Here is a 24,790-nt window from a genome sequence, read left to right as displayed (position 1 = left end):
TGGGTCAACCAGGCAATTAGAGAAGAAATTAAAATATATATGGAAACAAACGAAAATGAAAATACAACAATCCAAACGCTTTGGGATGCAGCGAAGGCAGTCCTGAGAGGAAAATACATTGCAATCCAGGCCTATCTCAAGAAACAAGAAAAATCCCAAATACAAAATCTAACAGCACACCTAAAGGAAATAGAAGCAGAACAGCAAAGGCAGCCTAAACCCAGCAGAAGAAGAGAAATAATAAAGATCAGAGCAGAAATAAACAATATAGAATCTAAAAAAACTGTAGAGCAGATCAACGAAACCAAGAGTTGGTTTTTTGAAAAAATAAACAAAATTGACAAACCTCTAGCCAGGCTTCTCAAAAAGAAAAGGGAGATGACCCAAATAGATAAAATCATGAATGAAAATGGAATGATTACAACCAATCCCTCAGAGATACAAACAATTATCAGGGAATACTATGAAAAATTATATGCCAGCAAATTGGACAACCTGGAAGAAATGGACAAATTTCTAAACACCCACACTCTTCCAAAACTCAATCAGGAGGAAATAGAAAGCTTGAACAGACCCATAACCAGCGAAGAAATTGAATCGGTTATCAAAAATCTCCCAACAAATAAGAGTCCAGGACCAGATGGCTTCCCAGGGGAGTTCTACCAGACATTTAAAGCAGAGATAATACCTATCCTTCTCAAGCTATTCCAAGAAATAGAAAGGGAAGGAAAACTTCCAGACTCATTCTATGAAGCCAGTATTACTTTGATTCCTAAACCAGACAGAGACCCAGTAAAAAAAGAGAACTACAGGCCAATATCCCTGATGAATATGGATGCAAAAATTCTTAATAAGATACTAGCAAATCGAATTCAACAGCATATAAAAAGAATTATTCACCATGATCAAGTGGGATTCATTCCTGGGATGCAGGGCTGGTTCAACATTCGCAAATCGATCAACGTGATACATCACATTAACAAAAAAAAAGAGAAGAACCATATGATCCTGTCAATCGATGCAGAAAAGGCCTTTGACAAAATCCAGCACCCTTTCTTAATAAAAACCCTTGAGAAAGTCGGGATAGAAGGAACATACTTAAAGATCATAAAGGCCATTTATGAAAAGCCCACAGCTAACATCATCCTCAACGGGGAAAAACTGAGAGCTTTTTCCCTGAGATCAGGAACACGACAGGGATGCCCACTGTCACCGCTGTTGTTTAATATAGTGCTGGAAGTTCTAGCATCAGCAATCAGACAACAAAAGGAAATCAAAGGCATCAAAATTGGCAAAGATGAAGTCAAGCTTTCGCTTTTTGCAGATGACATGATATTATACATGGAAAATCCGATAGACTCCACCAAAAGTCTGCTAGAACTGATACATGAATTCAGCAAAGTTGCAGGATACAAAATCAATGTGCAGAAATCAGTTGCATTCTTATACACTAACAATGAAGCAACAGAAAGACAAATGAAGAAACTGATCCCATTCACAATTGCACCAAGAAGCATAAAATACCTAGGAATAAATCTAACCAAAGATGTAAAAGATCTGTATGCTGAAAACTATAGAAAGCTTATGCAGGTAATTGAAGAAGATATAAAGAAATGGAAAGACATTCCCTGCTCATGGATTGGAAGAATAAATATTGTCAAAATGTCAATACTACCCAAAGCTATCTACACATTCAATGCAATCCCAATCAAAATTGCACCAGCATTCTTCTCGAAACTAGAACAAGCAATCCTAAAATTCATATGGAACCACAAAAGGCCCCGAATAGCCAAAGTCATTTTGAAGAAGAAGACCAAAGCAGGAGGCATCACAATCCCAGACTTTAGCCTCTACTACAAAGCTGTCATCATCAAGACAGCATGGTATTGGCATAAAAACAGACACATAGACCAATGGAATAGAATAGAAACCCCAGAACTAGACCCACAAACGTATGGCCAACTCATCTTTGACAAAGCAGGAAAGAACATCCAATGGAAAAAAGACAGTCTCTTTAACAAATGGTGCTGGGAGAACTGGACAGCAACATGCAGAAGGTTGAAACTAGACCACTTTCTCACACCATTCACAAAAATAAACTCAAAATGGATAAAGGACCTGAATGTGAGACAGGAAACCATCAAAACCTTAGAGGAGAAAGCAGGAAAAGACCTCTCTGACCTCAGCCGTAGCAATCTCTTACTCGGCACATCCCCAAAGGCAAGGGAATTAAAAGCAAAAGTGAATTACTGGGACCTTATGAAGATAAAAAGCTTCTGCACAGCAAAGGAAACAACCAACAAAACTAAAAGGCAACCAACGGAATGGGAAAAGATATTTGCAAATGACACATCGGACAAAGGGCTAGTATCCAAAATCTATAAAGAGCTCATCAAACTCCACACCCGAAAAACAAATAACCCAGTGAAGAAATGGGCAGAAAACATGAATAGACACTTCTCTAAAGAAGACATCCGGATGGCCAACAGGCACATGAAAAGATGTTCAACGTCGCTCCTTATCAGGGAAATACAAATCAAAACCACACTCAGATACCACCTCACGCCAGTCAGAGTGGCCAAAATGAAGAAATCAGGAGACTATAGATGCTGGAGAGGATGTGGAGAAACAGGAACCCTCTTGCACTGTTGGTGGGAATGCAAATTGGTGCAGCCGCTCTGGAAAGCAGTGTGGAGGTTCCTCAGAAAATTAAAAATAGACCTACCCTATGACCCAGCAATAGCACTGCTAGGAATTTATCCAAGGGATACAGGAGTACTGATGCATAGGGGCACCTGTACCCCAATGTTTATAGCGGCACTCTCAACAATAGCCAAATTATGGAAAGAGCCTAAATGTCCATCAACTGATGAATGGATAAAGAAATTGTGGTTTATATACACAATGGAATACTACGTGGCAATGAGAAAAAATGAAATATGGCCTTTTGTAGCAACATGGATGGAACTGGAGAGTGTGATGCTAAGTGAAATAAGCCATACAGAGAAAGACAGATACCATATGGTTTCACTCTTACGTGGATCCTGAGAAACATAACAGAAACCCATGGGGGAGGGAAAAAAAAAAAAAAAAGAGGTTAGAGTGGGAGAGAGCCAAAGCATAAGAGACTGTTAAAAACTGAGAACAAACTGAGGGTTGATGGGGGGTGGGAGGGAGGGCAGGGTGGGTGATGGGTATTGAGGAGGGCACCTTTTGGGATGAGCACTGGGTGTTGTATGGAAACCAATTTGACAGTAAATTTCATATATTAAAAAATAAAAAATAAATAAATAAATAAATAAATAAATAAATAAATAAATAAAAATAAAGAATCTAGTATCCAGAATATATAAAGAACTCCTATAATTCAACAACAAAAACACAAACATCACAATTAAAGCATGGGCAAAGGACCTGAACAGACATTTCTCCAAAGATATATGGATGGTCAACAAACACATGAAAAGATGTTCAACATCATTAGTCATTAGAGAAATGCAAATCAAAACCATGAGATAGCACTGCACACCTGGTAGGATGGCCATCATTTAAAAAAGAAAGAATCAGAGAGGGGCGCTTGGGTGGTTTAGTCAGTTTGGCATCCAACTTTGGCTTAGGTCATGAATTTGAGGTTCATCTGGGTTTGAGTACTGTGTCCGGCTCTGTGCTGACAGCTCAGAGCCTGGAGCCTGCTTCAGATTCTGTGCCTCCCTCTCTCTCTGCCCCAACCCACTCGCATTCTGTCTCTCAAAAATAAATAAACATTTAAAAAAAAAAAAAAAAAAAGCTTGTTAGGTTCTTGGCCAGAATGACTCAACACCACAAAGATGTCAATTTTTCCTGAAGTTAATCTGTTAATGAGAGCCCAATAAAAATAAAGGCAACAGGACTTCTTTTTAACATGACAACCTTATTCTAATATTCATATATAAAACAAAAAAACAAGAATATGCAGAAATTATAAAGAAAGAAAGTAAGTGAAAAATTCCACCAGATTTTAAAATATACTCTTAATCAAAACAACACACACATGAACAAAGAAACCAGTGGAACAGAATCTACATCCAGAAACAGAGAATTTTATAGATGAGAAAAGGGGCGCTTTAAGTCAATGGGGAAAAGATATATAATAAATAAATGGTTGGAGTACAATTAGGTAACCACAAGGGAAAACATAAAGTTGGATCCCTACCTTCACACATTTATATGAATATAAATTCCAAAGAGAGACAAGGTGTAATTTTTTTTTGAAAAAATTAAACCACAAAAGTACTAAAATAAACTATGGGAAAATTCTCTTTAACCTCGGAGTAGGAAAGACATTCCTAATCATGACCCCTAAACCCAGAAGACATGTAAAAAAAAAAAAACAAAAAAAAAAACAGAAGCAAAAACCTTGATTAATTTAACCTCATAAAAATCTAAAACTTCATCACTGCAAAGACCAGTGGGGAAAGAATAAAAAGACAAATGACAGACTGTGAAAAAATACTGGCAGCTCATGCCACAGACAGGGGCTAATTTCCCTAATTTATAAAGGCTCCTAAAAATCACTAAAAAAAAAAACAAAAAAACAAAAAAACAAAAAAAAAAACAAACCTGAATAGGGAAAAAAGTGGGCAAAGAAAATGAATACAGTTCACGAAAAAAAGGAAATACAAATAGGTTGCAAACCCAGGGAAAGATGCATAAACTCACTAATAAGAGAAGCACAAGTTAAAACTGTTAGGAAAACAATCCTTTCCACGGAACTGACAGAGGTTCGCAGATGTGATAAGCTGTGCTGGCGAAGACGCAGGGAGAGGCGGAGAGTGGGAGTGCAAACTGGTAAAGCCTGCACAATACCTGTCACGATTATAAATACACACGTCCTCTGATGCAGTGAGGACCTTCTAGGAATTTATCCCACACATGGACTCGCACAAGCATGAAAAGACGTATATATAAGGCACCACATGTTCCTTCTAAAAGCGAAAGTGTGAAAACCGTCTAAAAGTCCGCCAAAGGGACTGGTCAAACACGTGACAGTGCATCCACGCAGCAGAATGCCGTGTGGCCACTGAACACGGTTTAGCAAGCTCCTTATGCACTGCTGTTGAGTGAGACTCCAAGATACCTTCCGTTTGAAAAGCACCGCGCACAACAGTACGTGTAGGATGCTTACAATCGGGGGCAGAGTGCGTGGAAAGACAGCAAAAGCCAAATATGTGTACGTGCACGCACACGTTTGCTTCATGGAGAAAATATCTCCAGGAGATTTTATGACCTACGGATAATACGGGTTGCGTTCGGGCAGGGGAACAACGCTGCAAGAGCGATTTCACTTTATGTTTTAAAATTACAAAGAAAGCATGTAATAATGTGAGAAGAGCCTCATGGAATCATGTTAATTGAACAGAGTGGGAAAGGAAACACAGCTATATCTAAAACACCAGAACAGTAACAAAAATTGTGCCAGTGTGGTTGACCCTGTGCACTTTTTATTTTCTTCACTTTTTCTATACTTTCCAAACTTCAGATACGAAGCATAGATTAATTTTTTTTTTAAGTTTTATTTTTATTTTTGACAGAGAGAGAGAGAGAGAGAGAGAGAAAACAAGCAGGGGGAGGGCAGAAACAGAGGGGACAGAGGTTCCAAAGCAGGCTCTGCACTGAGAGCAGAGAGCCTGATGTGTGGGCTTTAAAATCTACAAACCATGAGACCATGACCTGAGCCAAAGTTGGACACTTAACCAACTGAGCCACCCAGGCGCCCCTGCATGGATTAATTTTAAGTCACAAAAGTAATTTCAGAATTGTATATAAATTCTATTTTATGCAATCCTAGCCACCAAAGACTATTAGGGAAAGCAGAAGAATGACCAATAATTTTATCTATCAATCTCACTGGAGCTGAAGAAAGAATTTTTTTTAATCGAGCCCACAGATTCTTAAAGACAACTTGCCACAAAACATCCCTGGTTTTAGCCGCAGGATACGCAGCTCCTGCCCCAGTTCACCAGGGCTGAGAATACAAAAGAACACGGAGGCCTCACTCACATCAGTCTGGAGATGGGCAGGTGCTTCCGAGTTGTCATTGAGCCTCCGAACGCTGTCATAGTGCTCTCCGCACCGATACGCGATGTGTAACTCCCGCACGCTGCTCTTCTCGGTGCCACGAATCTGCAGGCAAAAGAAAGGGGACAGGGATGCCAGCGAGGATGGGGAAGGTGTCTACTGGGGGAGAGAAACGCCACCTGGATTGTCTAGGAAGGCTAGCCAACAGGCTCTATGCAGACACGAATTCAGGGTATGCCCGGGATGTGCCAGAGGGCTGGACCGGAAGAACAGGTATGTGACTGCAACAAGAGATTTAGTGCTACACACCTGGACTGTGGGCCCGTTTTTAGCCTCTGATTTAATGTGTGGGGAAAAAATAAAGGAAAGACCTTCTCTAAAAAAAAAAAAAAAATGCTTAGGCAATTTCTGAATTCTCTTTTCTCCTACCCATGTGGCCGTGTAAGTATGCTTCCATGTGCTTAATAGGTAACTATACAGAAATACATCCATAGGAAAACACATAATCAAAAGTCGGGCAAATTTACAATGAAGTTAAATAAGGTCAAGTTTGGGGGGTGGGGGTGGGCACCCATCAGCCCCTCAAATGCACAGGCCCCTTCCAGGATGGCAGGGTTGTTCCAGGATGCAGATTTGTTGAGCTTGAAGCTCAAACAACTTGGGGCTCTGAGAAAAAGAATACAAAATTACAAATATTAAATTGCTAGCACTCCTCCCAAGACCTTGAAAGGGGACCATAAAAATGAGGGACCAGACATTTAGGTTTTATTGGCTTCACAGTACATCTACCCATCATTCAAACAAAAATAGCATCTTCCATCAACCACATACTAAGAAACATTAACAAGAACAAACCCCCAAATCTCCCGCTGAAATCAATTTCTAAACAAAATTGTATGTAGTCCAGCTGTACTACCACCGCGCCCAACCCTGAAGGCATTACTCCCAAGGCAGTCTTTTGTGAATGTTCCCATGGAGCACAGCCGGACAAGAATGGGGTGACGGTCCAGCCCGGGTATGCCCCCCAGAAAACCACCACCTCCACCGAAACTCTCAAGTTTTTCGGAATCCGGCCCCTAAAGAGCCCAGTAACTGTTTCTTTGTTAAAACTCCAAAACATCAGCACCTCCTGCTTGTTTTTACTGGAAGTCACAGGTAGTAAGATACTACGTTACGTTTATGTATCACTTTCTATGCTACACACCCTCTATGGTTCACAGAAGCCTAAGCTCCTTTGGACACCAGGAGAACACGCAGGCTTCAGCACCTCCATGGCGTGAGTGCGAGCCCACTCGTTATTGACGCGAGAGCTCCTACCCAAGACAGTAGCAACCAACGCAGTTTCAATTCTTAAATGGTGTAAGATGCCTCACTGGGGAGGCGGAAGATGGGGGAGATCCAGCACAGAGCTCCACCATACAGCAAATATACTTATTTTAAAAATATATTTCGGGGCGCCTGGGTGGCTCAGTTGGTTAAGCGTCTGACTTTTTTTTTTTTTTTTTGATGTTTTATTTTTTGAGATAGAGAGCACAAGTGGGGAAGGGGCAGAGGGTGAGGGGGACAGATACGAAGTGGGCTCTGGGCTGACAGCTGACACCAGTAGCATGTGGGGCTCGAACTCACGAACTATGAGGTCACGACCTCAGCTGAAATCAGGGAGTCGGACACTCAACCCGCTGAGCCATCCAGGTGCCCCAAGCATCCGACTCCTGATTTCAGCTCAGGTCGTGACCTCATGGTTCATGAGTTCGAGCCCCACATCGGGCTCCATGCTGAGCGTGGAACCTGCAGCCTGCCTAAGATTCTCTTTCCCTCCCCTCTGGCCCTCCCCTGCTCACACACACACACACACTCTCCCCCCTACCCCAAAAAATATATACTTTCAATGTTTAACAATCCATGAGAAAGAACACTACAGAAATGTATTTGGAAATACAATTTTAACTATGCAGAATTAGCTTCTACAACCACCTACATAATTTAAAAACTTTAAAAAATAGTTATCAATGGAGGGAAAGGCAGGCTGTGTGGTTCCCAAGTTGGCACAGAATATTTTTCTCTAAGAATAGGGTCATTATTCAAATGTTTCAAATATTCAAATGATTTCAGTGACTTCTGCTGAACAGTAAAACTTTCATGACCAAAACTTGGGACAACAGAGGCCATAACCAGTATTCTTGGCTCAAAGACCCTGCCTAGAAAGAGAGAGGCTCACAAAATATGAGAGCGTTCCCTGGGGTCGGTACATCTTACAACACCGCCCCCCAAAAACGACACCTACAGTCACGGGCTCCCTCCTGCTCACTGCATCCTGCACCAATCCATGGAGTGTCTAATTTACTTTGTTGTAACATAATTTCATTAAAGAATATCACGACAGACACAAAAGACTATCTGCTTCCATTCGTACGACATTCTGGAAAGGCAAAGCGACAAGACGTAGATTAGTGGCATTAGGAATGGGGAGAGGGAACGGGTGACCGCAAAGGGGCATAAGGAGACTTTTTAGGCTGGCGGAAATGTCCCACCATACGTTGACAGTGGGACCTGTGTCTGTCAAAACACCTGAAGTACACACTAGAGAAGGGTGAATTCTGCTACCCATATATTGTATCTCTATAAACTGTATTTTTAACGAGCAGAGGCTAGAAATAAGCACTTTCAGAGGAATATATGCGTGCAGGTGGTCTATGGAAACAAATGAGAAAAAAAGTCACCATTGCCTTTATGAGACGAATAACATACAGCGATACGTGACTGTGTAAACGTGCATATGGACATGACTCCATGTGCAGAGGTGCTTTCTTTTTGTAATTTTTTTTTAACAGAGGTGCTTAAAATATGTTTAAAACCATGGTGACACGTCTCTTGTCGGTTAAGTATGAATGTTTTCAGCTTTTTTTCAGAGTTTATGTGAACGCCTAACATATTAACAGTCATCACGATGATCTCTGGATAATGTGACTCTGGGTGATTTTTGCCTGACGGGCTTTTCTGAAATGTCACCGTTCTCTATGATTAACATGTTTCAGCTAATTAAAAAAGGAACGGTTAGAAATGGGGGAGTGGCGGGAAGGAGGACTAACAGAAGTCCTAGGCACCGTCTTTAGGAGCTGAGCCACAAAGTGAAAGAAGCAGCCTGAGTGCGAGGGGCAAGCACAAGAGGGTGGTAGCCTGGAGACCCTTTCCCCCCGACCTGTGACCTTCCATACTTGAATGTGTGGTCCGATGGACCGTTTGGGGAGGTGAGGTTAATTTAGGATACCAAAGGTAAAGAAAAGTGAAAACAGTTGAATGGACAGGTACTTCACAACAGGGGTGGGGAGGCCATCTTGAACATTTGTCATAAAATCTTATCTGCCGTCGAAAAACTATTAAAACCGTTACGCATGCCTGAGCAGAGCACAGAAACAGAGGTTGACGCCCTAAGCCATGAAGTAAATTCTGTTGTTCAGAACCCTGTTAGCAAGGCTTATTGAGTACATCTGGTTTGTGTTTCCCTCCACCCAAAAAACAAAACATACACGTGGAATAGGCATACTCCAAACCAGAACGTGTCTGCACTAATCCTCTCGACCTCCCCTTTAATATTTTTAACAAAGTCATCTAAAGTATTTCCACATTAGGCTCTCTACCCTCAAACTACCCAGTTAACTGACTGCTGAATTATATATATGTATCTCCCTCTCTCTCTCTCTCTCACATACACATGTATGGTTATTTCTTTTAGTTTTAATTCAAATTCCAGTTGGTTAACATACAGCGTGATATTAGTTTCACACCTACAACTTAGCGATCCGACACTTGATGAGCTGGTGCTCATCACAACATGTGCATCATCCCCAACACCTTTGCTGAATGATATTTTAAAGGTCCCTGAATTATACTTCGGACTCCATTTGTACATGGCCCGGGGTTTAAGTCCAAGCCACCGGGAGCTTCCCATCTTGGTTAAGCCTGCGGTCCAAGTGACCCTGCTGCACCATCGCAGGACACCCCCAAAGCGAATTTATAAATAAGAGCTTAAGATAAATCCCTCAATAGGCGACCCACCTGCCACAAAGGGGCATTAAGCTGATGAATCACCACATTCAACTGATGATTTCTTGCAAAGGCCACAATCGCGTCATTGCCAGCAAATGTGCCAGGCTTTGCCAAACTGGCCACTGCAAAGAAACAGAAGAAAGAAAAATGAAGCCTTTATAACGGAAAGATCCAAATGCAAACCTGCTTTGCTATTTATTCAGTTCCAAATGGTAAAAGACAAAGTATACATTTGAGAAGTCCATCAGCTTTGTCAGAATCTAGGACCTCAGCCGGTCGGACAGGAGCACATCGAGAGCTACTCGGGAGAGAACCAGTCATTCATAAAGAACGGATTCCTTTCTTCCTCCATTAAATACTTATGGAATGCCTCCTACATCCCTAGCTCTGAAAGACACCGGAAATGCAACGAGAACCAGAGTAATCTTAAATCTGTGTTGATGAGTGCTTATTACGTAGTAAGCACGTCTCCTCCACTCGCCTCTGGTTTATTACTCAAAACTCTCTGAAAGAGATTATCCATCATCTTACAGATAAGGAAACCAAGGCTCAGAGAAGTTTGTAACTGTGCGCAAGGTCACAGAGCCAGGACACGGCAGAGCTATTTCATCCCAGGCGGTCTGACTCCAAGACCTGGCTCTTGGCCACTCCATGACGCAGCCTGTCACGGTCTGAGCTCAAGGAGTCTACAGCCAGCGGGGAGTCAAATAAGAAGACAGGCACTACTGCGTAAGTGCCACAGGAAAGGGATGTGTGGTAAAGACTTTGGCCTTACCAGAGAGATCTGGCCTTTGTCCCTGGCAACTGGGTAATAAACCTCTTAACCCTTGAAATGTCCCAAGTGCAAGAAGGATGGGTCCCTTAGCCACACTTGACAGTTTGCGCTCATGAGGTGACACATGGTGGGCCTCTCTGGCCGTGCGGTATTAGGAAGACCGGAGGGACTGGAAGCTGGATTCTCGGGCAATCAATCAATAATATCTACATAATGAAGCCCCAATAATCCAACCACGGAAATTTGTGTGAGTTCCCTGGTTGACAATAAATATTCTGTGACTGTCTAACCTTCCCAGACTCTACCCCTTGGCTAATTTTGATCTGTATCCTTTCCCTGTAATAAACTATAACTGTGAGTACAATCACCTTCACTGAGTTCTCTGAGTCTTTCCAACAAACCATCGAACCTCAGGGTGGTTTTTGGAAACCCCAGATTTTCAGCTGGTATCTTGTGGAAGACCGTGCCCTCAAACCCTGCCGCTTGGCTAACTCCAGATGGGGACCTCAAGCCCGTCTGGTAGTGGGAGGGGGAGGTAAGGGTATCAGATAAGCTTCTCAGCTGACACGACCGCACTGATTTCCAAACGGCAAGCAGGAGACAGAAGAGGAAGGGATCATGTTCCAAGCAGAGCCGAGAGAGACGGAGACAGAGACAGAGACAGAGAATGAGCTTGCATGCTGTACGGTATGGCAGGAACTCACACTGCTGAGCGGCGGGGGGACAGAGGGGTGGGGGAAGCAGAAGACACAGTGGCAACAGCAAGAGACGAGGGTAGAGAAACAAGAAGAGCTGAAGAGTCTGGACTTCATCCTTCGGTCAGTGGGGAGCTGCCCCCAGGTTTAAGCTAGGGGAAAGATGTAAACAGATCTACCCTATGACCCAGCAATAGCACTGCTGGGAATTTACCCCAGGGATACGGGAGTGCTGATGCATAGGGGCACTTGGACCCCAGTGTTTAAAGCAGCACTTTCAACAACAGCCAAATTCTGGAAAGAGCCTAAATGTCCATCAACTGACGAATGGATAAAGAAATTGCGGTTTATATACACAATGGAATACTACTTGGCAATGAGGAAGAATGAGATCTGGCCATTTGTCGCAACGTGGATGGAACTGGAGAGTGTTATGCTAAGTGAAATAAGTCATGCAGAGAAAGGCAGATACCATATGTTTTCATTCTTATGTGGATCCTGAGAAACTTGACAGAAGACCATGGGGGAGGGGAAGGGGCAAAAAAAGTTAGAGAGGGAGGGAAGCAAACCATAAGAGACTCTTAAAAACTGAGAACAAACTGAGGGTTGATGGGGAGTGGGAGGGAGGGGAGGGTGGGTGATGGGTACTGAGGAGGGCACCTGCTGGGAGGAGCACTGGGTGTTGTATGGAAACCAATTTGACAATAAATTTCATATAAATAAATAAATAAATAAATAAATAAATAAATAAATAAATACATTCAGATCACCACTCTGGCTGCAATGTGGAAAACAAACTCAAGGGGTCAAGAGGCAATGAAACCAGTCCAAAAAGTATTGAAGAAATCTAGGCAAATGGCCACAGAGGCTTCATTTTACGAGGTTGAAGTAGTGAAAGGAAAAACACTGAGGTAGTAATGGATGACGGGGTATGAAGAGAGAGGGAGAGGAGGTCTCTGTACAGTTGGAGAAGCCAGAGTCTGAAGGAAAGGAACAGTCCTAAAAAATACAGCCACAGGCAAGGGTAACCAAGCCCTAAAGAGTTAAGTGAACCATTCACTTATTCACTTAACAAAGATCTTCTGAGTGCCTACCAAGCGGGGGACAGACACAGTCCCTGTCCCTCAAGAATCTCACAGCATAAAAAGGTAGACAGGCATTAAAAACACGTAACAGTAAGTATAGTCTCCAACCGACATATAAATGCCAAGTGCAGACTTCTCGGTTTCCATTCTCTGCTGTGGCAATCAGAGCCACCTCTCAACTCCTGTGATGTCAGATCCTTCCAGAGCACCGACCAACCATCAGGCAAACACAGTGGCATTTCAAAAACACACCTTCCCGTTGGACATCTGTAGTCACTGTCACACTGGCAACTGATGGGTTTGAGTTCCTTGTCCTGCCACACCCCCCAAACTACCACGTGACCTTTGCTGAAGATATTCAGAGTGGAATTTTGAGTCACCAACCAAAAACTCTCTTCGTCCAAAATGATTATTTTAATCAGACTAATGACACAAGTCATTTTCTATAACGCTCAACTACAAACCTTGCCCCACAAACCCACACTTGCAAACAGGTGACCGTCTGGTAAACTGGTACCTGCTAGGCCCAAAGGTGAGCCAGGGAGAGGAACTGTCAGAACTCGGTCAAACTACTCATGAGTACGAACTACTCATGGGGGTAAGGGCGGGGGCAGGAGGGGAGGGGGAGTCTGTTGCTGTGTCTCTTTTGTTGCTGGTACCTAGTGAATGAGCCCTTCGCTAGTGAGGAATGAGAAAGGCTTTGGGGTCATGGATAGTTTCCCTCCCAAAGGTCTTCCTCCTGCTGTCTTCTATCTGGCTAAGCCTCCAGCTACTTAGCCATTCCCCAAGCAGAAACTTCAGAATCACCTTGGTCTCCTCCTTCTCCCCTCCTCCCCACCTCCGATGAGACCTGTCAGCCACACTGCCAAACCGGGTCTCGGTCTGGACCCTACTCATTATCCCCAGTAGCTGCCTTGGTGGAGACCCTCTTCTGCTTTCATTGGGCCCATGCGGAGAGCCTTCCAACTCCTCCTCCTCCTCAGTCTCTCTCCATCCATTCTTGTCATGGTTTCCAGACTTAGCTCCCTAAAACACAGAACGATTCTGTCTCCTCATACGGGACAGATAAGACTCTGACCGTGTGACGAAAATGTTAGCTGTAAAACACTAAATATATCAACATCTAGTTTAGTAGATCCTTAAAGTTTAAAAGCTCATATGTACTTTCCTACTAGATTTGAGCATATTAAGAAACTGATTTAAATCACTAACTCACTTGCCTCAAAGAAGAGTGGTTGTGTCTGGGTTTTTGATGAGAAATTAATACACGGTCATTTTTAAAAAATCAGAAAAACATGCAGAAGATCATTTAAAATAGTCCTAGTCCCACCATCCCCAGATGGCTGACATTTATTAAGAACTTATTTTAACCGTATTGTCTAATTTAAGCTTTACAAAAACCCTGTAAGTTAGGTATTATTATTACCTTTCCTTTATAGAAGCTGTTGAAAGTGAGTGGAAAGTGAGTGGAAAGTGAGTGGAAAGTAAGTGGAAAATAAGTGAAGCCAAGCATCAACAACCATAAAATGTTAGTATCTGTCCACTTTTCCTAGTGTGTTTCCTAGTGTGTATACCTTTTAAAACTAAGATCAATCTACATATATTTTATAGTCTGCTTTTACCCCCCAATGAATAAGAAGTCATAAACAACTTTTCAGGTTAATTAACATCATCATTTTTATTAAAGGTACATACGCCTAAACCTACTAGTTCCCAACTGCCTAGCATGCTGCCTATTACAGAGCAAACAAACAAATGCTTGTTGCATAAATGAATGCCATATTTTATGTCATCAAACCCCTGGCTGGGAGGGCGGGGAACGCTGATGGATTTAACTACCCAAAGCATTACTCCTGGAGGATCCAGTGTCCCACGGTGAACCTACCATGTTTCTCAAAAGGAATGTCATCTTCTACAAAGGGTTCAAAATCTTCCCGCTGCTTTATCATGTAGTCCACGGTCTCTTGTCGGTGCCTGAGATGATTTCGGGAGTGTCCCTCCAATTGATCGCCAAGTGCTCTGAACAGGCAATTGCTATCAAAACAAAAATGTCGGTCAAGACCTTTTAAAAATGAACTAAGTTCATCTGACACTCAGATGGCCAGGCCATCCACGGAAATCCTTCACACAGAGATAAAGCCTCAACTCTGACAGTGCAGGATTCTTCCCAAAGGCTGTGCGGAGAGCACTAGGGCAGGCATTCAACCACATTACCTTCTTGAGAAGCAACAAACTCGGACCTCATTCCCCACTTACCAGCTGGCTGACTCAGGAGACATTCGACTCCCGGGGCCTCAGCTGCTTCAACACCTGGAGGTGGTGATACGCTACCCGCCTCAAGGCAGGGTCCAGACATTACAGGCCATTCCACACCCAAGGACTGGGATTCCTAGAGCCCCTTCCAAAATAAGAAATTGTATCTAGTGCTTCTTTTCTGAAACAAGCTCCAGGCTAACTAATCATTCATCTAACAAAGAGTACCGAAAAGATAGCAATCTGTCAAGTTCCCAGTATAAGCAGTTGAACTCTACATCCTGTCTGAGTGCTACAAACACAGTGGAGAAAATGAGGACAACACACAGCTGTGCTATGCAACGATACTCCCCTCCCTGGCTCCTCTCCTGCCATCCAGGGAGCCACAATGCTATTCCCGCCATATGGAAACTTTAAAACACACTGTTTGTTTCTAAAATTAAGATGCTGGGGGGCGCCTGGGTGGCTCCGTCAGTTAAGCGCCCAAATTCAGCTCAGGTCATGATCTCACAGTCCGTGAGTTCGAGCCCCGCGTCGGGCTCTGTGCTGACAGCTCAGAGCCTGCAGCCTGCTTCCGATTCCGTGTCTCCCTCTCTCTCTGCCCCTCCCCTGCTCATGCTCTGTCTCTGTCTCAAAAATAAATAAAAACATTAAAAAAAATTTTTTTTTAATTAAGATGCTGGTAATAAACTTTAAGAGCTATCTTTACTTGGAAACCCCTCAAAGGCTTCTAAAGTTCCAAACTGTATCACAAACACAGAGCCCAGATACACAGAAACTGAAGTGAGACAACCACAATCTAGTATCCTTAAAACTAAGGAAATAAGCCATTCAGAAGCCAAACTGTTGCCCAGTCTCGCACCAAACTGTTTACTCTTCCAAATGAAGATCTAGGATAGTCTAATCACAAAATAGAAACTCATCACTTTAGAACTTCAGACCTAAATGTGTAGGGGAAAGAGGTTTTTTGTTTTCAATTCAGAAAAGTGAATTTTCAACGGAAAGCTATAGAGAAGGCAGGAATTTCTTCAAACGTATAAGGATGTTTATACATATATACGTATACATACAAATATATGTATATACATATATACACACACGTATATGTATATACGTATATATGTATACGTACATATATATACGTGTGTGTATATATATATATACACACACACATGTACGTGTGTGTATATATATATATATATACACACCTACATGTGTGTGTATATATATATATCACACGTGTGTATATATATACACACACGTATATATGTGTATATATATACACACGTGTGATATATATACGTGTGATAGTGTATATATATACACGTATATATATACATATATACACATATGTACACATATTTATATATACACATATATATACACATATACACACGTGTATATATATATATATATATATATATATATATATTTGCAAAGGGGAAGAAGAGAATGTAAAGAATGCAGATTCCATAAACTGGAAACCAAGAAACTATGCGTCAATTTGGGGCCAGATTCTAGAAGAGACTGGAATACAGCCATTTCTATACACTACCCTGAAGTGTCTATTGCTAAGATATTTTCACACACAGGAAAATAAAGGAAGCTAATGGATGAAACGTTTTCAATTTTAAGTGTTTCTCAAACTTCTTTAAACCATTGCTACCTGCCACCTCTAGTCAGTCTATTCTTGAATCTAGTTTAAGAGGTGTGATTTAGCACAAAATTATGTATTTAGTTATTTTACATTAAGTTCATGGTATTCTACAGAAAGTAACAGGCTTTCTAAGAACTTTCAGTAATACGGGCAAGTGTTCTCCACATAACCCAAAAAAATAGGCTTAGGCACACTGCATGAGCTTGACCAAGTTCATCTACACACTATATAGGCAGACACAGAAATACACACGAATGTATACAAAGAAGAACACCTGAAACCATCTTTTAAAGTGCTCTTACGATGTGCCAGGGACTGTTCTAAACAGCACGTGCATTAGATGTGGTTGGTCTTCACAACTCTATGGGACGGGTCCTGATACTATCCCTCTAGGGTAACTTATCCATGGTCACAAAACCAGTAGATGGCAGACCCAGGATTCAAACCCAGGCACCAAAATGTTAGCTGTGGTTATCCCTAGATAGTGGAATTAGCAGTACCTGTTAAACGTATTTCTGTATTTTTTTTCTATATTCACTTGAATTGACTACAAATAAATAGTCGAAAGGAAAAATCAAGGTAGACAAATCACTTCCTTTTCTGGTGACACGGGAAAAGTGAGCAAACGCTATATCGTGAGTGTAATAGGTACCCTCGGGGGCCCAGCAAGGGCACTCATGATAGCCATAAGAACAGTGCAGCCAGAACCCGAAGGCCCTCGAGAAGATCCCCACTGCTTCCTGAGCCCACACCCTCCCCCGTTACCCTCCAGCAGGGCTTCTCCACCCCACACTACTGAACTTTGGGACCCTTCTGCGTTGTGGGGGGTCGTCCTGTATGCTGTAGGGTGTTTAGGAGCATCCTTCGCCTCTACCCACTCGACCCCAGTAGCACCACCACCGCCTCCCTCCCTGTCACTTGTGACAACCGGAACTGTCTCCAGACATTGCCAAATGTCCCGGGGGGGGGGGGGGGCATCGAAACCATCTCTGCTTGAGAACCACTGCACTATCAGAATACATGGAAAGCCTTGCATTTGAGTTCCCAAAAATAAGCAATTACATTCAGTAGCATGGAAGAGTTCTGGGTTCAGTAGTTGAGCATGAGACAATATTGTTTCTGTGTCTCTGGCCATCGAAAGAACTACAATGGCCTTCTAGGCTGCAATAAGAGTAGTAAATGTTCAGAAAGGGCAGAGTGGGGTGGAGGGGCAGGTTTTGTAGTCTTCTTTGAGGTCAGACTACTGCCAGAGTACTACACATGATTTGTCGTTACCACATTTTAAGAGAGACATGTTCGGATGAGAAGTGGCTTTAAACTTCATTCATAATATGAAAAGCATAAACAACTAGTGATGTTTAGCCTAAAGAAGGCTCAAGGGGACATGAGAGCCACCTCCAACTATGTGTCATGATGAAAGGGATGCTGTGTCTGTACAATAAGACTAAAACTAAAACATGGGAGTTCCAAAGACACAGATTGGGGCAAATGAGAGGAAACTTTGTTTTAGCTCTATGGAAACAGACTATAAACCAAAGATCTTGTAAATTTTTATCTGTTGGCAATCCTCAGGAATTGCCTACATTTATGTGCTGTACAAAACATAGCCAATAGCCACGTGTAACCACTGAGTACTTGAAATGTGGTTAATCGAAACTGAGATGAGTTGTTAAGACACTGGATTTTTTAATAGTATTTTAAAGACATAAAATATCTCATTTAAAATATTTATAGTGATTACACGTTGATGGATTATAATATTTGAACAAATAGTGGCTTAAATATATATATTAAAATTAGTTTCACCTATTTCTTTTTACTTTTTTTAACACGGCTAATGGAAAATTTTTTAATTACATAGTGGCTTGTTTTATTTCTATTGGACAAGCACTGGTCTAGATCACTGATTCTCAAAAGTGTTATCTCTGACTACTTAAAAACTTATTTGCAATGAAAATTCTCAGGCCTCACCCCAGGCCTACTGAGTCAGACATTCTGGGGCAATCTACCAATTTAGCTCCCCCAATGATTCTGTTGCATTCTAAAGCTTGAGAAACACTAGCCTAGAATCTAGACTCCAAATCAGTGGTTTGCAATTACGGCTGCACATCAGAATCACCTATGGACATGTTAAAGGTTACCAATAACCAGGCCCCAGTGCCTGAAATTCTTTAATAGCTGATCTAGGAGAGCTCAGACACTGTATTTTTCCCAAAGTTCCCAAAGTGATTCTATTGTGCCACCACAGCTGAAAAGCACTGAGCTAGACACAGAGCTGCTGTGCAGGGGATGCAGGTACCAATGGATAATTACACAAGATGATGTGTGAAGATCCTTCCATCACTAAAATCCTAGGATTATAAAAACAAAATAAAAATTAGAAAAATAAAATAACTTGTGGGGTGCCTGAGTGGCTGAGTTGGTGAAGTGTCCAACTTCGGCTCAGGTCATGATCTCACAGCACGTGAGTTCGAGCCCCGCGTCGGGCTCTGTGCTGACAGCTCGGAGCCTGGAGCCTGCTTCGGATTCTGTGTCTCCCTCTCTCTCTGCCCCTCCCATGCTCACCCTCTGTCTCTCACTCTCTCCCTCTCTCTCTCTCAAAAATAAATAAACATTAAAAAAAAATTTTTGTAACTAAAAAAAATAAAATAACTTGTTTAGGACAGAGATAAATGGCTAAAATTAGTGATTCTTTCATGTTTTAATTTTAGAACACTACTAATTAGTAATGTAATTTAGGGCAACATTCAGTAGATGCGAGTGGATACAGTTCAGAGAGATGCTATTGTACTGCCTAATCCAATTAGAGATTCTTTTCACACTAGAGCCAATCATGTTTTTAAGGACAACACCAAGGTTAAAATATTTCTTTCTTGTTTTGAAACAACCTAATTTATGTGGGTCCATACAACACGACAAATATGAAGGCGGCCCATGATGCATTACAAAACCCTATAAATAGCTCTGTGATTACTCTGCTAAATTGACTCAACTCACGTAAAGGCTACATTAAAGGACACCGGCTAATTTGTCCCCATACACTCAGAGGTTCGAGGATGCTGTAAGTACCATACTGCCTACAACGATTATGCCTCCATAGCGAGATGCTATGTCAGGCTACTCAATATTGGAATCGGACTAGAATGGAAGAGTGGAGGCTGTTGACTTTTTAATATCACCATGGCTTTATTCTGTTTCACCAAGAGTATCCAATGAGTATGAATACAGACTCTATTGATGCCTACTAACCCATCCCACACACAGGAAACGCCACCCATTGCACGGTGATAAAGGCTGTCATCACCATCTCCAAAAGCGTCACAACACCAGAGGGCCGACCACAGTCCGTCTCATGGTACCCATGGGAAGAATTTGTGAACAGAAAGCGGGGAGCTTCCTGGAACTCACACAGAGGGAATTATCATTATCATCTTATCTAACATTGTCTCAAGAACAGGGGCCTCGGAAGGGAGCGACACGAACATTCCCAGCAAGCCGGCCTCTGCAGTCTCGCTGCCACTGTTCTACTTTGTAACCTGATACTCTGTCATCCTAAACAACTTTATATGTCTCAAAAATAACGTGCTCCTGTACCTTTACATACATTACTCTTCAGCCTGAAGTGTTCTCTTGGCACATTCCTACTGGTCCTTCATGACCCAGTCTGAGTAGGACCTCCTCGGAGAGGCATCTAGCACAGTGTAGGTTGCAATAAACATTTGCTGAATGAATGAAAAGGCCTTCCTGATCCCTTCAGGGAGTGCTGGCCACTTCCTGCTCAATAGTACTATAACCAGTCACTATTAAAAATAGATCAAACTGGGGCGCCTGGGGGGCTCAGTCGGTTAAGCATCCGACTTCGGCTCAGGTCATGATCTCGCGGTTTGTGGGTTCAAGCCCCGCGTGGGGCTCTGTGCTGACAGCTCAGAGCCTGGAACCGGCTTCAGATTCTGTGTCTCCTTCTCTCTCTGCCCCTCCCCTGTTCACGTTCTGTCTCTTGATAATAAGTAAACGTTAAAAAAAAATTTTTAAATACACCAAACTGGACTTGATTTATATTATCCATTCTCAAAGTGTGGCCCAGTTTGGGGGGGGGGGGGGGGCGCGTATCTCTGAGACCCCTTCAAGGTATTCTTGAGTTCAAAACTAGGGTGTGACTTATCTTTTTCTTCTCATTCTCTCACAACTGTACAGTGAAGATTTCCAGAGGCTCCCTGATACATGAGGTTATCACTCTGACAGTTAAGGGAATGTGTGTTTGTGTATTCTTGTTTCTAATTTTCATTTTACTTTCAAATACAGTAAATGTGGACAGTTATGACCCATAAACAAAGCTCTTTGGAGTTCTGGGTAATTTTGAAGAGTGTAAAGGGATCCCTAGACCAAAATGTTTGAGCCCACTAATGTATTTATCTCTTACCAGGCTGTGAACTCCTTCAGTATTTTAGTCAGCAGTGGATTCCCAGCACCTTGTTCAACCAACGTTTGCTGAGTTAACTAAACAAGTACGTTCTCGTGGGGGCGGGGCAGAGTAGAGGTAGCACCCCCAAAGTTTCCCATGGCATTATGAAAGCTCCCTCGAGATTTTACAATTCGCTGTGCTGCAATTTCTACTCCTAAGCAACCCTGTGTTGAGAACTTCGGTGCCCTGGACCCCCTGACACTGAGAATATGTCCACTATAACAGACACCAACAATGCAGTTCCATGCAAGGAACAGTCCCACCCCAATCCCAGTGTAAAATAGTCTCCTGGCATCTGGTTTATACAGCAGTGTCTTGTGCTTGTGAGTTGGATTGGGATAAGTAAGGCCCAGAAGAGTTAATAAACTGTACTCGGTGAAATCCAGGCACTAGACTAAAAGCAAGACACGGCAAAGCAGGACTTCAATTGTAGTGACTCCACTGAGAGAATGTTCCTTTGAGGGGCACTTGGCTGGCTCAGTCGGTGAGCATCCGACTCTTGATTTTTCAGCTCAGGTCATGATCCTGGAGTCATGGGATCGAGCCCTCCGTCCGGCTCCATGCTGAATGTGAAACCTGCTTAAGATTCTTTCTCTCTCCCTCCCTCTCCTTCCCTCCCTCCCTCCCTCCCTCTGCCCCTCTCCCCTGCTCTGGAAGTTAGGAAGGGACAGGCGGACGGAGGGTGGAAGGAAGGAAGGGAGGGGGGAAATGTCCTTGTGAGACGCCCAGCTGAGGGTCTAGTGGGCCTCCGTGGTATTTTTATCATTCACTCATACGACAGAACTGCACTGAGTGCCCTCTATGTACCTGGCACTATGCTAGGTGGTGGTGAGTCCAACGCAACCGAGGTCTAAAGCCAAGTGTCTAAGCATCGAGCATATGTAGGAAAGGTGGGATACATAAATTAGGGTCAATTCATAGTCTTGATTAATGAGCCACAATGTAATGTGAAATCCAAAAAAACACTCTCTTCCCTCGTTCCCATGCTTAACAGGTCAGGCACTTCTACACAGCCTTTAATTCCATCTTATTCCTCCCTCCGCCCTCTCTGAGCCCTCAAATGATGGGAAGGACAAGAACAGCTAGGCTGTTATTAATACTGTCTCTTCCAGAGTGACATAACCCGGTAACCAGACTCCCTCTCACCTACCCCTGCAATGAGGATGCTAGCTGTTCTCCTCCCCCTCTCCCCTACCTTTTTCCTTCTGCCATCCATGCTCCTGGATCCATAGCCCCTTCCCTTTCCCCACTCTCTCCCTCCCACCCCACTTATTTAGCCTGTGTTCCCTAAAAAAGCTGGCCCTAGATTCCGGTCTAAGCCCCCAAGCAAGCTGGGGTAAGCATCAGAGGAGAAAGTGAGGCCCGTGGAAGTTAGAATTAGAGAAGTCACCTTCTGCTCAGTAAACGGCAGGCCCTCACAGACCTAATTTCCCGAGTGTAAAAGGAGGGCAACACCGAACAGTAAGAACTCAAAAGGGGCAAAGTGTTATACCACGTGGGGCTTCGCCTCTTTCTCCGTGTCTCAGCATCTTTCTGACGGCCCTACGTGCTGTCCTGCTCCTCGAGGGACGGGCTCCATCTCATGCCTCCGGGTCTCAGCTTAAATGTCACCTCTCAGAGGCCTTCCCGGGCACCGATCTAAAGGACACCTGCTCCAGTGCTGCCTCTTAGGACCACTTCACAGCTTCCTCGTGGCCTCTGCCACCATTAGGGCAACTGGGGATTACTCGAGCGTCCCGAGGGGAGGGACCTCGCCGCCTCGCCCGCCACCGGACCCCCCGCACTGGGAAGCGGTGGCGCCCGGCGCCGCCTGAATGAATGACTGGACGAGAGCGGGCGACGGTCGCCATGCCCGGCGCGTCCCCCGGCGCCGCCTCCCGCGCTCCCGGGCCCGCCTCACCCGTCCCCCGGCACCTCCCGCAGCTTCAGCCCCAGGGCCTGCAGCTGGTTGGCGAAGCTGACGAACTCCTCCTCGCAGCCGCCGCCGCCGCCGGACTCCGGCCGGTTCCGCCGCTCTTTGGCCAGGGCCCGGCGCGCCGCCCGCTCGTCCCGCTTGCGCTCGGCCTCGGCTTTCCGGCTGCCGCTGCCCGGTCGGCCCTTCGCCGCCTGCTTTCGGGACATGGCCGCGGTTCGCGGCCCGCAGCGGCAAGACGGAAAGCCGCAGGACCGCCGGGCGGCCGTCTCAGGTGTCAAGGCAGCGAAACGACGCGGCGACGGAGCCCGGCGACGGCGACGCGGCCACCGCGCCTGCGCGGGCGCCGGGCACCCGGGTCACGTGACGTGACCCCGCCCCGCCCCCGCCCCCCCCTCCCCGCGCGGCACCATAGAGAGTTCGCCTCGGAGAGCTAGAGGGGCACCCGTCTTTATTGGCTCCGCTCTTCCCCCTGGTGGTGGGTGGTGCTGACTGAGGAGCGGCTGGCCCCGGAGAACGAAGCAAGGAAAGGTTAAGGGAGAGAAAGGGAGGGTTGAAAAGTGAGAGATGAGGGCAGCGGCAAAAGTGAGGAGAGAAAGGAATTTAAAAATTTAACGCTACGCATGAGCCCACAGTTGGAGTAGGCGCATTCACGTGGCTCAGTCTTGTTTAAGTATCCCCATACTACGGGAAACTGGGCCTGAGAGGGTAAGTAATTTCAACACGATCACACATCGAGGAAGCGGAGCTTTGCCCTGTTCCAAAGCCCATACACTTTATTTGATCCTTCCCTTCTTTACCTCTCTACCATCCTCATAACTCAAGGGAGAAGTTGCCCTCGTCCAAAACTTCTGGCAACTAGGGTAATGTTGACTCCACTCGAGGGTGACCTCCCCGACCCCTCCCCGTCCCTAGGTTTGCCTTGGGTTCCCTGGGACGCGAGGCTTTCAGTTTTAAAGCCAGGACAGTCCTGGGCGAACCAGGATAGTTGGTCGCTGTCATTCACACCCACCTACTCTGGAACCTAATCCCTCTGTAACCTCCTCTCCCCTGCAGTAATCCCTTTGTAAAAAGGCAAACTGAGGTATACCAACATTTTGAGGGTTTATTTGAGCATACATCATTGGCATCGGAATCAAGCAGTGCCAATCCAAAGGTGGTTGGGGGCGCTCCTCCAACAGGACCTAGAGGAGAGGATTTTATAGAGAAGACAGGAAGCTAAGCAAGGAAATTATTTGCTTGGTTGTAGCATAAGCGGTTGACTTATTTGGGAAAACCTATTTGACTGTGCTTCGTTCTTATGTTTCATCTGAGAATCCAGCTCATTGACTCTGGCTTCGGTTTGGGTTTGCGTTCACTTCTGTGGTTATAAGGTGTTACAGCCACCTCAGTCTAATGGTCTCCTTGTCTACTTATCTTAACCCCCCCTCCTCCCTCATCTAAGCTCCATCTCTCTCCCTTCCCATAGTCATGGCACTGCCTTCTCCTCCTCTTGGCCCCCTAAACCAATCTTGCCATCCCTCGGAATGTTCCTAATGCTTCTGCCCTTAATAATTGTCTTCTCTACCTACAGGTTCTTCTTGGGCCATGGCCAAAAGCAGCATCCGCAAGCCCAGTGGGAACCAGCACCTGTATTTATCTTGGATCAGTAACTCTCATCGCAGACCCTGTGCTAGGTGCCCAGCATAACCCCGAAACCAGACGGGGCAATTGCCCTCAGCCCAGATTCCAGTGGGACATATAGGTAAGAACACAGCACAATTACAATACTGCATGACAAATGCAGTGCTGAACTGAAGAAGTGCCATCTGATGGGAGTATGCGGCTTGAGCAGGAAGTGGGAAGAA

At 44.2% G+C, this 24,790-nt stretch overlaps 1 protein-coding gene across 2 annotated transcripts in view; it reads right to left on the bottom strand.

Annotated features, from left to right (window-relative positions):
• OTUD3 (OTU deubiquitinase 3) overlaps positions 1 to 23,287 on the bottom strand; it is a 35,598-nt gene extending 12,311 nt beyond the window's left edge. For both annotated transcript variants that reach the window (XM_042996130.1, XM_042996131.1), the window contains exons 1-4: positions 22,932 to 23,287; positions 14,545 to 14,693; positions 10,114 to 10,226; positions 6,040 to 6,162 (exon numbers count right to left, since the gene is read on the bottom strand). In XM_042996130.1, the coding sequence (XP_042852064.1) occupies positions 6,040 to 6,162; positions 10,114 to 10,226; positions 14,545 to 14,693; positions 22,932 to 23,152 (606 nt within the window). In that variant the 5' untranslated portion in view covers positions 23,153 to 23,287. The remainder of the gene's footprint in view (positions 1 to 6,039; positions 6,163 to 10,113; positions 10,227 to 14,544; positions 14,694 to 22,931) is intronic.
• Between the last annotated feature and the right edge of the window lie 1,503 nt (positions 23,288 to 24,790).

The sequence above is a fragment of the Panthera tigris genome, chromosome C1, assembly GCF_018350195.1.
Source record: "Panthera tigris isolate Pti1 chromosome C1, P.tigris_Pti1_mat1.1, whole genome shotgun sequence".
Classification (NCBI taxonomy): domain Eukaryota; kingdom Metazoa; phylum Chordata; class Mammalia; order Carnivora; family Felidae; genus Panthera; species Panthera tigris.
This window is presented reverse-complemented; position numbering and strand designations above follow the sequence as displayed.